Source organism: Megalobrama amblycephala, linkage group LG11, assembly GCF_018812025.1.
Source record: "Megalobrama amblycephala isolate DHTTF-2021 linkage group LG11, ASM1881202v1, whole genome shotgun sequence".
NCBI classification, from domain to species: Eukaryota; Metazoa; Chordata; class Actinopteri; order Cypriniformes; family Xenocyprididae; genus Megalobrama; species Megalobrama amblycephala.
The window spans coordinates 16504035-16518170 of NC_063054.1; the positions used below are offsets into that span (position 1 = coordinate 16504035).

The following is a 14136-nucleotide window of genomic DNA, read 5'->3' on the forward strand; positions in this document are numbered from 1 at the left end:
CTATTCTAGCAGTCCCCAAAAACAAAATCAAGACTGTCTGTTGCTCACACAAAGCTATCATATGATTTCAGAAGACTTAGAAAACACTGCATGAGTTGAATAAACTATTTATATCGTGTTTTACTGGGGCTTGAAAAACATGGTCACTGTGGCTTGGTGCTGTATGGAAAGAGCTGCATTGCTCTTTTAACTTCAAACACACCAGGTACTCACCAGGAACCTCTCAGAGGACACGCTGACCAAGATGAGGTCATCACCAATGCGCACTTTCTCACCCTCTGACCTCTGCTTGGATGCTGGGTGAATTGTCCACCAACAAGCTTCCCCTTTGATTGAATAAAACATCAGTTAAAGGACACTAACCAGATGTAAATAAAGAAACAGCTCGTCAATGTCCTACAGCTGTCAATGATTCAATCAACCTTTGACCATGATGAACTGAGATCGCCCATAAGATCTTTTGGGCGTTTGCAAACTTAGATGTTGATACGGATATTCATGTTCCTCTATTCTGGGTGACACAATACACAAAAATAGTAAGATATCTATGTTTAATTTTGGATCTCTTTTCAAAGCTTGGGAAGTAGTCCTAGCACTGCATCTGTTACCTACAGTTCAAATGTCAATCACAGCCAGAAAGAGGTCAGAAAGGGGTGATTCGTTAAAAAAAGAAAATTGTATTAGTCCCTTGAAGCACACCTATACAGAGCATTGCTTATATTAAGTTAATTCAGTGATGTTATTGATAACTAAAACTATTAAAAATCTTTTTGTTAATGGAAATAAATAAAATATAATACTATACTAAATTAAAATGAAATGAAATAAAAATAATGAAAATGGAAATAAAAAAATAAAATAATAAAATAAAATAAAATAAAATAAAATAAAATAAAATAAAATAAAATAAAATAAAATAAAATAAAAACATTAGATGAAAAAAAATTATGAAACAAAATAAATGAAACATGAAGTTTAAGTTAAGGTACTAAAATTACTTAAACTAAACATGAAAAAAATGAAAAAAAAAAAAAATAATAAAAGAAATTACAAACAAACACAAACTAAAATTCAAATGAAAAATGTAAATATAAAATTAATTTAAAATATTAATAAATACTATAATAGTATATAAATAATACTAAAATAACACTAATGTTATTACCAGTTTTATAAAATAATGTAAATATGAAAATAAAAGCTAAATCAAAATATGAATAAATTCTATAATAGGATATAAATAATACTAAAATAGCACTGATGTTGTTACCAATTGAATCCTCTTCTAGGCCAACATCAAAAGACAGTTTGTCTGTTAGAGATCTGGAAGTTTTCAGACATGTCAGATACTGTGGGAAAACAAAGAAACAAGTGTAAATTCTACAAATCATGACAAATAAGTTTCCCATACACTGTAGCAATGCATTATGGGCACATGCCTCCAGAAAGACAAGTTCTATAAGCTTCAAGCTTTATAGTTAATAATACAAACACACAATTATCCCATTTAAACATAAGCCATCCTGTCATTTGTGATGTTAAAGCATTTTCACTTATCCCCATCTCCCCCAATATACTGTTGGGAGTCATCGATCATGAAGTTGATGTGTGTGAGCTGTAAGCTGTGACAGGCTGCCTAATCCGTCTCCCTACTGGCTTCAATTTGTGTGGCGCATTCTCACCATTCCACTGAAGGAATGCCTAAGGAGGATAGCGTGACCGTAGAGCAGTGTCCGATGTCCACCTCCTTGTGCTGCCTACAGAAGAGAGAGTAAAATACTGTTAGTGCAATCAAGGCAAGGGTTCAGAGACGTGGACAGAATGGTCACTGCTAAAATAAAGTTAAGAGTCAATGAAACAGAAAACACTGACAATGGGAAGAACATGCCGGACAGATGTTAAATGGAAATTTGAACGAGAACAAAATTTCGTTGTTGTACCGTAGATGAGGAAATGTGAGGAGGGTGTGGAAAAAAAAGTAAAAACGGCCCACAAGAAAGAGAGGAATAAATATACTTACCCGTCTTATAAGCCTCTGAGTGCATTGGGGGAAAAAGATGTTTCTCTTAGTTAAATATATGTCTATATTGTAGAACCTCAGGTAAAGCTCATGTTTTAGTCTGCAGCTGGTGATTGTGTTCCGTAATCTATCATGATTATGATCCGTTTAGTTTTGAACACCATTTGAACCCCTCACTAGCAGTCCAAAAACGACTGGCTTTGACAAAGAGGAAAGTTGAAACTTGTGTTCCCTACTCTCAGCTGTTGCTGTATGCCTGCTGTCTCACTGAAATATCAGATGATACACAACAGTCCATTGCTGTATGTCGCTGTGATATTGTACAGTTTAGCACTACATTTAACCAGAAACTGCAACTTCCAAACAGTTTCCAGTTTTCTTTATTTTTTCCTGGTCAGACAACTGTGTTCACTGTCAGCTTATTAAAAATGGCAAGATCTCTGGACTGTTGATAAATAATATACACTATTATATGAATATACACTACCGTTCAAAAGTTTTGGGTTGGTGGGATTTTATAAAGTTTTTGAAAGAAGACTTTTATGCTCATCATGGCTGCATTTATTTGATAAAAATACAACAATAATACATAAATATTATTACAATTCAAAACAACTGTTTTCTATTTGAATACATTTTAAAATGTAATTTATTCCTGTGATGGCAATGCTGAATTTTCAGCAGTCACATGGTCCTTTATAAATCATTCTAATATGCTGATTTGGTGCTCATAAAACATTTCTTATTATTATCAATGTTGCAAATTGCTGTTTAATATTTTTGTGGAAACTGTGATTTTTTTTTTCAGAATTGTTTGATGAATAGAATGTTCAAAAGAACAACATTTATTTTAAATTGTCCTTAAAAGGTCCCGTTCTTCGTGATCCCATGTTTCAAACTTTAGTTAGTGTGTAATGTTGTTGTTAGAGTATAAATAAAATCTGTAAAATTTTAAAGCTCAAAGTTCAATGCCAAGCGAGATATTTTATTTAACAGAAGTCGCCTACATCGAACGGCCAGTTTGGACTACATCCCTCTACTTCCTTCTTTAATGACGTCACTAAAACAGTTTTTTGACTAACCTCCGCCCACAGGAATACACAAGAGTTGTGTTTGTAGAGTGTGTTTGTCGCCATGTCGTCGAAACGCTGTTATTTTCATCCCGCAGTCCAATCACCGGATCTGATTCCGGCTCAAATTGATAGGGTAAAATTAAAGACATGTTTACAATAACACTGAGCGCATGCATCTCCACGTTATGGTAAGAGGCGTGACCTTTCCGGGCAAGATGCGCTAAACTGCTGTCGAATCACAACACAGGAACAGCTGGCACAATCAGAACTCGTTACGTATTTCTGAAGGAGGGACTTCATAGAACAAGGAAGTCATCAGCCCGTTTTTATGACAGTGGAAACAGCGGTATACAGATAAGTAAATTATGTGAAAAACACTGTGTTTTTTTACACGCGAAACATGAACACATGTTATATTGCACACTATAAACACAATCAAAGCTTCAAAAAACCACGAAAAACGGGACCTTTAATGTCACTTTTGATCAGTTTAATGCATCCTTTACACTTTGAACGGTAGAGTAGTATTAAAGGGTTACTTCACCCAAAAAATGAAAATTTTGTCATTAATTACTCACCCTCATGTCATTCCAAACCAGTAAGACTTAAGATAATTAAGATATTTCTATTGAAGTCCGACAGTTATATGCCTCGTTCATAGACAGCAATATAATCAACACTTTCAAGGTCCAGAAAGGTACTAAAGACATTGTTAAAAAAAAACAACCTTTATTTTATGAAGCGATGAGAATACATTTTGTGCACAAAAACAAAACAAAAATAACTTTATTCAACAATATCTTCTCCAGTCCCTCCAGAAAAACGCGGATTTTTTTTGTGATTGTTGCATGCAAAAATCCTTGATTTTGCGGCACGTTTTCTTAAAAAATCCGATGGAATATGTGGGATATTTTTGCAATTTTATGCGATTAAAATTGCGGGAACTTGCAAAAACGAATATAGACCTATAGACCTTATGTAGCCCCGCCCTTTTTCAGCGCTGCGCTTGTATTTCCACAGCAATCTTACGTATTTATGAATGAACTGCTCATTTTAAAATCTTCCCGGTCTATTGTCGTTTGTTACGACATCTGCTTTAAACATTACAATGCTCATGATAACTTTCATTAACTCTACAACAGGTAAATCCACTTCACCAGCTAATTATTCTTCAACAGTGATGCCATAGAAATATATCTGCTACCGCAAAAACGGAAGTTCAAAGACAATATTCTAAAGATGGCGGCGCTTGTTTCTCTGGTAAATAAGGTCTTTGCAAACCAGACAGAAACTGCTTCGCACGGTCTTTTGCGCTTATTTTTGTTGGCAAATGAGAATGATTTGCGTGTTTCATCATGGTTTCACCCTGATTTCACCGCGGGGTTTGCAGATGATGTTCACGTCGCGTAATTACGTCACTTCATAAGGTTCCCATGGCAATAGGGGGAAAATAACGGCGCTTTACTTGTGTGAAGTAAACGCAACATTTTTCAAATTTCTGCTAAGATATATGTGATTTTTTTGTAACGAAAATACAGGGATTATGAAATCATGCTAGCCCCGCATATTTTGCTTGCTGAAATCGGCAATTTATGCGGCGAAAGTGCGGCGTATTTGAAAAAATGCAACCCCCGCATAAATATGCGGACTTTGGCTGATTATGCATTAAATCAGGCGATCGCATAATCGCGTTTTTCTGGAGGGACTGCTTCTCTTCTGTGTCATTCTCAGATGTTGTTTACCTTCAGCGCTTCAAGGTTATATGTCAGAACGCCGACTCATTATTGGCTGGCTCCTGAGTCAGCATCACACGCATGCGTCGTGCTGCTCACGTGATCGGCTTTGGCTAATAAACACGGAAGCCTTCACTGTGCTCAATGTGGCAACTACGTAAGGATAATGACAGGGTAGAGAAGATATTGTTGAATAAAGTCATTATTTTTGTTTTGTTTTTGCACACAAAAAGTATTCTCATTGCTTCATAAAATTAAGGTTGAACCACTCACGTCGACGGTTCTGGACCTTGAAAGTGTTGGTTAAATTGCTGTCTATGGATGAATCATATACCTCTTGGATTTCATCAAAAATATCTGATATCCTGATTTGGTGCTCAAGAAACAATCAATGTTGAAAACATTTGTGCTGCTTAAAGCCAACATTAAATAAATATTGACAGTTCTTATTTTTTTACAGAATGTTGCAGTTTATGATAAATTATTTATCTGTGCGCATCATTTTTTTTTTTTAATTCATGTGAACTAGTAATATTTAATCAAAGACTAAAATATTAATTGCTTAAAACAAAATCTTACTGACCTCAGACAGGACTTACGGGTGTGGAACAACATGAGGGTGAGTAATTAATGACAGAATTTTCATTTGTGGGTGAACTAACCCTTATGATATACAATTTTTGGGCTGAAAAAGAAGCAAAACCTGAATAAAAAGACTGAATAGTCATGGCATATTCATGTGTCAAGAAACATTCATTCTGGAATCAGCATTCCAGATCATTTCCTCGTCATTGGTACTCCTGAAATTTGACAGTGTTAGAGCCCAAATGCAAGAAGAAACACAGTTCACATCTCAAACTACAAATAATCAACACAAAAAAGGCATTAAAATGCATTTGTTTCTTCACAACAGGTGTATCAAACACTGAGTTCATTACATAAATGACATGATAGGGATCTTTATAGTAAAGTATTTTATGTAGAAACTCTGCTGCACCATGGTTCTCCAACAGAACTAACTCTCTCCTAGACATTAATGTTAGCACAGATAGAAAGCACTGAGACAATAAAATATATGCTGTGACAATCTAATTTCAAAATGCTGCAGTAAAAAAACAATAAACATGAAAAAAAAATATTAGGCATGCCATTTTATGCTGAAGGGAGGGTGAATAAAGCATTCAAATGGTCCTGTGCAAAACATGCTTAGCCAGTAGGTTTTATTTTTGGATTTGCATAATTCAGGGCCACTAACTTCTAGATTTAAGTTCATGTATCTTCTTTGGGCTACAGGAACATTTTACACTCTCAATTGTAACATAAAAATGGAAAGAAGGAGACGAGTCTGAGATAATGGAGATAGATCTTGATTCTCTGACAGGGTTAGCATTGTGAACTGTTTTAGTAGGGTTATGTCATGAGTTAAATCACACTTAAAAATCAGTTAATTACACATGGTCGGGATGCTCAAAAAGGAGCAGGAGGTGTAATTATGTAAGTTAAACATTTTTTATTTATTTTTACATAATTTGGACTGACATTCATGCATACTCGTTGGTCAACAAATTGTGAACATACCCATTGCTCATGATCAGGATTCTTGCAATGATGAACAAAGATACAGATATGATTAAAGAAGGCAGTTGGAAAACCCTCACCTCTTCAGCACTTTCAGTTCATTATGTCTCATCAAAAACTAAATTAATTAATTATACCCACTGTTGCTAATGTTTTCAAAAGTCAAATATTCATATTGTTAGGATACTGGATATGATGAACTGAATGTTGCCAAATGATGAGGCAACCCATAAGCAAAAACAACTAAATAACTTAAAATAACTTAAATAAAACATAGTCAATCTATCAAAATAAATATATAAATGCAAAATAGAAAAAAAAATAATAATTTCAATTTCTATTGAAAGCAGAATAGACATGTGGAGCAATGTAATTAGTCTATGCAAAGCAGAAGGTGAGGTATGACACTATGCATTAAAAGGATGGCGGTATTTTATCCATTTATGACACTACATATCTCACCTGCATTTGTTAGTAAGTAGGTGTTTAAATGATTAAGGGATAATGGATTTGCATTACTATCATACTGAAAACATAAAGTAATTTCTGGCATCAGAGGACTGAGGACCAATTCATAAAACTCTCTAAATAAAACTTGCCAGTGTGAATTGTCTGTGTTCAGTTCTACACAATATCAATGTCATCATTCATGTTTACTAACACTTGGTCACACAGAAATACAGATAACGGGATCGTTTTGGCAATAAAAACTAAAGTTTGGGGTCGGTAAGATTTTTTTATGTTTTTAAAAGAAGTTTCTTATGCTCAGGCTGCATAAAAGAATATAGTGAAATTAGTACAATTAAAAATATATGGTAATATATCTTAAAATGTAATTTATTCCTGTGATGTCAAAGCTGAATTTTAAGCATCATTACTCCAGTCTTCAAAGTCACATGATCCTTCAGAAATCATTCTGATATCCTGATTCGGTGCTCAAGAAACAATCAATGTTGAAAACATTTGTGCTGCTTAAAGCTAACATTAAATAAATATTGACAGTTCTTTTTTTTTTTACAGAATGTTGCAGTTTATGATAAATTATTTATCTGTGCACATAATTATTTTTTTTAATTAATGTGAACTAGTAATATTTAATCAAAGACTAAAATATTAATTGCTTAAAACAAAATCTTACTGACCCCAGATTTTAGTAATTTTGCCAAGAATATGACTTTCTTTTCTGTTGCTTTTAAAACACACGACTTCACATCATTTTGATTGTCTACATCAAAATGCATAGGATATTTTATTGATGTACAAACATAATTAGTGGTTATCCCGTCACTAAATTTAGCATTTGCTCAACAATGTCAATGGAGCCTCACAAATTATACTTTAATTTACCTTCAGGATGCATTATATCAGCACCATTATACTTTCCTAATGACATGGTAAATGTACTAAAAAGTAAAAGGTTTTAAAAGATTCTTACTGTAAAACTGTATATTCAGTATAGTAACCCTGTAATCACTGTTATTTGTTTACTTACTCCTTCACCGTTCTGCCCGGCGAGCATCTCCTGTAGAGCCCGCACTGAGAGCGACTGCTCCAGCACAAAGTTACAGATGCATAGGTCAGGAGGAAAATACTGTGGAGAGAAAGAGATAGTGTGGGTGTTTTTGCTTACTTTTGATTATGGATAAAGTCATGTACAGTTTCAAGAAAAAGTATGTGAACCACTTGCAGAATCTGTGAAAATGTGAATAATTTTAATAAAATAAGAGAGATCATACAAAACGCATGTTATTTTTTATTTAGTACTGTCCTGAGTAAGATATTTTACATAAAAGATGTTTGTATTTAGTTCAGAAGACAAAAAAAATAGCTGCATTTATTAAAATGGCCCCATTCAAAAGTATGTGAACCACTGATTCTCAATGTGGTTACCTGATGATCCACGACTGTTTTTTTGTTTTGTTTTGTTTTGTTTTGTTTTTGCCCTTAGCAGTTAAACTGAGTTCTGTTATTCAGAAAAATCCTCCAGCTCCTGCAGATTCATCAGTTTTCAAGCATTTTTGCATATTTGAACCCTTTCCAGCAGTGACTGTAGGATTTTGAGATCTGTGTTTTCATACTGAGGACAACTGAGGGACTCAAACACAACTATTAAAAAAGGTTCAAACATTCACTGATGCTCCAGAAGGAAACATGATGCATTAAGACCCAGGGGGTGAAAACTTTTGAACAGGATGAAGATGTCACCATTTTTCTTATTTTGTTTAAATATCATTGTTTTTCATTTAGTACTGCCCTTCGGAAGCAACAGAAGATACTTGCATGTTTCCGGGAAGAAAAAATAAGTACAATTTACCTTGATATTTGAATTCAAAAGTTTTCATCCCCGGCTCTTTTTTTAAACCTTTTTTAATAGTTGAGTTTGAGTCCCTCAATTGTCCTCAGTGTGAAAAGACGGATCTCAAAATCATTCAGTCACTGCTGTGAAGGGTTCAAATATGCAAAAAAATGCTTTAAAACTGAAGAATCTGCAGGACCTGGAGGATTTTTCTGAAGAACAGAGTTCATGGATCCCCAGGTAACCACACATGGTATTGAGAATCAATGGTTCATATACTTTTGAATGGGGCCATTTTAATAAATGCAGCTATTTTTTTTTTTTTTTTTTTTTTGTCTTCTGAACTAAATGCAAACATCTTTTATGTAAAATATCTTACTCAGGACAGTACTAAATAAAAAATAACATGCATGTTGTATGATCTCTCTTATTTTATTAAAATTATTCACATTTTCACAAATTCTGCAAGTGGTTCACATACTTTTTCTTGCAACTGTAATTGGAAGAGTGGCTATGTTTACAAGTCTTTCATTAGGCCTAAATAGATGTTTTGTTTTCGAAATGTGTTTATAAGGATTAGCTTGAGAGGTCAGCATGGATTTACATGGGCAAGTGGTGAGCTCCACCCTTGATCTAGAGAAGTCTTCTCCCACCCTGCATCTGTTTATCAGGCTGCTATTTAAAGCACCTTGACTGTCTGGTTCAGCTATCCAGAGAAAGTGAACATTCTGTCACCTTCTGATAACTACAGTCTGAATCATGTACAGTCTTACTGAATGTATACTTTATAAACCCTTTCCTACTTTGCATGGAGAAATAAGCCATGATTTATGGTGAACTGTGACCCCTAGGGTCTTAATATGATATGGAGAATGTGCTAAGTAGAGTGACAGATGCCTCTGAGGAAAGTCATCTGTAGCCATAAACAACAAAGAGAAAATACTATGTAGGTATTATATCTTTGTTCAGTCAGGTTAAAAATCTCTCTTTTTCTTATATTATTTATATAAAACAATAATGTAATAATATTTATAAAATATTTTATAATAATATATTATGTTTAATTATATATGTATATTATATTTATATTTATGAATTAGTGTGTGTATATACAGTTCTCCCATTAATTACAGTCTCTGGCGGCCCACAATTATGCAAAAATATTTGTATTTGTAATGCTAAATGTGTATTATATTACATATATATATATATATATATATATATTAGAATAACACTTTAATGACCTTGAATATTACCCATATATATGACCCAAATACTCTATAATACCTCATATAGTACGTTTCACTTTATGGTTTTAAACATACGTATATATGTATGTATAGACCAGGGTGACGGTAAAGCATGATGGTAAAGGCTTCTTTGTCTCTCAGGCAATTATAGCAGATGTCTCAGTGTCACTGAGAGTTATCCATTTCATCCATTTCAAGTGAACCCATAAGGATTCATTTATTGATATGCATGAAGAAGACCAATACTTTATATGATAATGGAAAGATCATCATCCTCCACCTTCTTTTTTTCAATGTATGAACAAGGTCAAGTTCAGTATACACTGCACATAACCATAGAGATGCCCACACATCTTCTACTGCCTTGCCTCCTGATGCATAGAAAATATGGTGCAGAGCACTAGGATCAATTGCTGTTGCCATGGTTTTCAACTACATGAATCTCTTCCCATTAATTTGATGTATTGCTAGAGGACAACATATCAAAGGCAAATATCTTCGAACATGTTTACGTCTCCCTGTATTATTTAAAGTATTTCTCAATCAGCATACATAAAGCATATCAGATTGTGTAATTCTAACATTATGCATTTGTATATTGTAGTTGTCTAACCATTAAATTATAGCTGTTTTTCATCAATTGTTTTGCTTCGATCTGCATTGTGATTTGTGTGGAGAGGTTCAAGCATACTGAAGCAGTGATTAGTTTGTCAGAACACATGAAGCTTTACCTTCGCCTCTGATGTGGGCTCTAGATAACACAGGCGGTTGCCGAGTCCCTCTGCTGAAAGGCAGAATTTGCGATTCTCCTTCTGAATGGCGGCGACACACTGCAGCACCACCTCATCTTCCTGCCACAACAAAAACAATGCATTAAACTTTTGATTAAAAGTAAAAACACTCCAAATACTTTAACTAAAAGTAGTCCCAAGAGCATAACACAACTTAAAGTGCAGTAAGTGATTTCTGAGAAATGCTGTTGAAAATTTAATTCAACACCTTCACAAACATTGCGTTTGTACATAGTTCTGGCTGTGTAAATAAGAGAAAAAACAAAGCTATCCACTGAGTACAAAAAACTCTTGTAGCCATTCAGCAACAGGGGACATATCCACTCATGATGGAGGAGGAGAGAGAGTGAGGAAGCAGGGCATTTGCAGAAAGACTGTTAAAAGAGAGATGGCTGACATATTACTAAAGAGGAAATGGTCAGAATATTATAATTGGAAGAAGAAGTGTTATGATCAGGCAAGAGCTAGGACCCCCGTTAATATTGTATAAAGCTTTCCAGCACTGGAGAGCCGTTAGAGAGCAGGAGGGCCTGAAAACAGGAGGGGTGTGTTTCTTTTTATATTAGTGTGTTTTCGTTTTTAAAACAGCATTTTAAATTTAAAATGATCCTTGTCTACACTGCTGTTTCCACAGCATTTCAGAAACAATCTCCATCTACAATAAAAAAACGAAAACGCACGTTCATGGACACTGAGTATGCGCGAACAAGTGTAAACAGTTGCCTCTTGCGCATGTAGGCAGCTGCAGTATTAAAAAAATGCAGAGTTTAACTGCATAATGACTGCTAAAAATGACAACAAAGCCAGCAAAGATTGCAGTTAAAGGGATAGTTCACCCAAAAATGAAAATTTGATGTTTATCTGCTTACCCCCAGTGTAGGTGACTTTGTTTCTTCAATAGAACACAAATGATGATTTTTAACTCCAACCGTTGCCGTCTGTCAGTCAAATAATGCTAGTGGATGGGAACTTCTACTATAAGAGTAAATAAAACTTGCATAGACAAGTGACAGCGGCAGTGATGTCTCGCGCATATACTTCAATGAGTGTCAGACATCACTGCCGCCGTCAGAGCGCGATCAGACCTCACTAAGCGAGTGCTGAACGCGGTTGGACATAGTGGTGTATTAGAGTTAAAAAATGATATAAATATGGTTTCTCGCACAAACCGATCGTTTCGTGTCTTAGGACATCAATGTGTCGCCACGAGCCGCAGGGTTTAATTTGGACTTGTCTATGCAAGTTTTATTTACTCTTATAGTAGAAGTTCCCATCCACTAGCATTATTTGACTGACAGACGGCAACGGTTGGAGTTAAAAATCATCATTTGTGTTCTACTGAAGAAACAAAGTCACCTACATCTTGGATGCGCTGGGGGTAAGCAAATAAACATCAAATTTTCATTTTTGGGTGAACTATCCCTTTAAGTCTCCATGTTATTGTTTACACAGTCGTCAAGGATACGTGGTGTGAACGTAGGCAGCCATGCCATTGTTTTCAAAAGTCTCTGTTTTGTGCGTTTACACTGAAATTCAGCCCTAGTGTTTTCAAATTAAAACGGGCTCTGCAGTGTTTTCGAGGGTCGAAAACGTCAGAACAGTGTAAACAACAGGCGTAACCATAGCAAAAGTTATGCTTTTTAAAACGAAAACACACTAGTGTAAACGGGGCCTCAGAAATTGTTTACTGTACCTTTAAAGCTGAAGTGTGTAATTTTTGTGCAACCACTATCACCAAGCAGAACTGCAAAAATAAGGTCTATTTTCAAACAAGCTTCCTGGCCACTCCCCCTGCCTGCATTGGTAAATAGTCCTGCCCCAAACTCACACCCTTGGTTAGCTACTGTTGCTGTGTTAGGCTGTTTGGAAGGTTAAAAGGAGCAATTTTTTGATAACATCATTGTGTTTCTGTAAGCAAATGTGGTTGTAATAATCGCACAGCTCATAAAATACAACAAAAACATTAATCTTTAATCAATAAATCCAACTGGAACAGGAATCTCATGAGATATAATACACAACCATGTTAAATGTAAACGACAGGGAACAGAATCTCAACCAAACCGGCTTGACGCATGAGAACAAACCTCTTGCGGAAGCTCAAACATGCTGCATATCACACGAGAATGAACCTCATTTGTTTTTGCACGTGTCAAGCTTCCTTTTGATGTGTGAGTTGATGAATGTTTACATGTTAAAGGTCCCGTTCTTCGTGATCCCATGTTTCAAACTTTAGTTAGTGTGTAATGTTGTTGTTAGAGTATAAATAAAATCTGTAAAATTTTAAAGCTCAAAGTTCAATGCCAAGCGAGATATTTTATTTAACAGAAGTCGCCTACATCGAACGGCCAGTTTGGACTACATCCCTCTACTTCCTTCTTTAATGACGTCACTAAAACAGTTTTTTGACTAACCTCCGCCCACAGGAATACACAAAAAAGGGGGCGTGGTCTTGTTGCGCTCCCACGGAGAAGAGCAAGAGTTGCGTTTGTAGAGTGTGTTTGTCGCCATGTCGTCGAAACGCTGTTATTTTCATCCCGCAGTCCAATCACCTTTGTTTGGCCTTCCCAGGGACGCTGTTTTACAATTTATACAATTACAATTTATGTTTAACTCGGTTCCCGAAAATTATAATCCACATGTAAAACTATGTTTACAATAACACTGAGCGCATGCATCTCCACGTTATGGTAAGAGGCGTGACCTTTCCGGGCAAGGAGCGCTAAGCTGCTGTCGAATCACAACACAGGAACCGCTGGCACAATCAGAACTCGTTACATATTTCTGAAGGAGGGACTTCATAGAACAAGGAAGTCATCAGCCTGTTTTTATGACAGTGGAAACAGCGGTATACAGATAAGTAAATTATGTGAAAAATACTGTGTTTTTTTACACGCGAAACATGAACACATGTTATATTGCACACTATAAACACAATCAAAGCTTCAAAAAACCACGAAAAACGGGACCTTTAAAATGAAAAAAAAAAAAACATTTAAAAAGAACTTCTCAAGTCCCTGAAAAAGAAATGTAATTGAAAGACATATCATGTCAAGTCATAAACAAGTAAATGTTTAAATAAATCTAACTGATGTAACAACAGCTAAATTATCTCAAAACTGTCAGTGGAGGAAAGGAAGAAGAGTGGAGACTCTTATGTCATTAGAATCCACAATGAATCTCTGTACATCCTCATTCTCTCTCAGGATGAATATATTGATTACTGTCTCATTTGTTTCCTACCTCTTGCTTTTCTTGTGTGCCAGCTCACGTATCGCATTAATCCTAGCTGATGGTTGCCATGGTTCTGATGAACACCATCAGAACAGTAACAATTCTTTAACAGTCACAGCATTTTTTATATTTCATTCATCAGGTTCAGAATGCCTAGCTAG

General features: G+C 35.3%; 1 protein-coding gene across 4 annotated transcripts in view; it reads right to left on the reverse strand.

Annotated features, from left to right (window-relative positions):
• Nucleotides 1-14136, reverse strand: part of ryr3 (ryanodine receptor 3) — a 99398-nt gene that overhangs the window by 67358 nt on the left and 17904 nt on the right. For 2 of the 4 annotated variants that reach the window (XM_048206334.1, XM_048206333.1), the window contains exons 2-7: nucleotides 10682-10801; nucleotides 7897-7995; nucleotides 6405-6425; nucleotides 1683-1757; nucleotides 1271-1349; nucleotides 214-326 (exon numbers count right to left, since the gene is read on the reverse strand). In XM_048206334.1, coding sequence (XP_048062291.1) covers nucleotides 214-326; nucleotides 1271-1349; nucleotides 1683-1757; nucleotides 6405-6425; nucleotides 7897-7995; nucleotides 10682-10801 — 507 coding nt within the window. The remainder of the gene's footprint in view (nucleotides 1-213; nucleotides 327-1270; nucleotides 1350-1682; nucleotides 1758-6404; nucleotides 6426-7896; nucleotides 7996-10681; nucleotides 10802-14136) is intronic. The other 2 variants (XM_048206336.1, XM_048206335.1) reach the window with 1 other exon arrangement.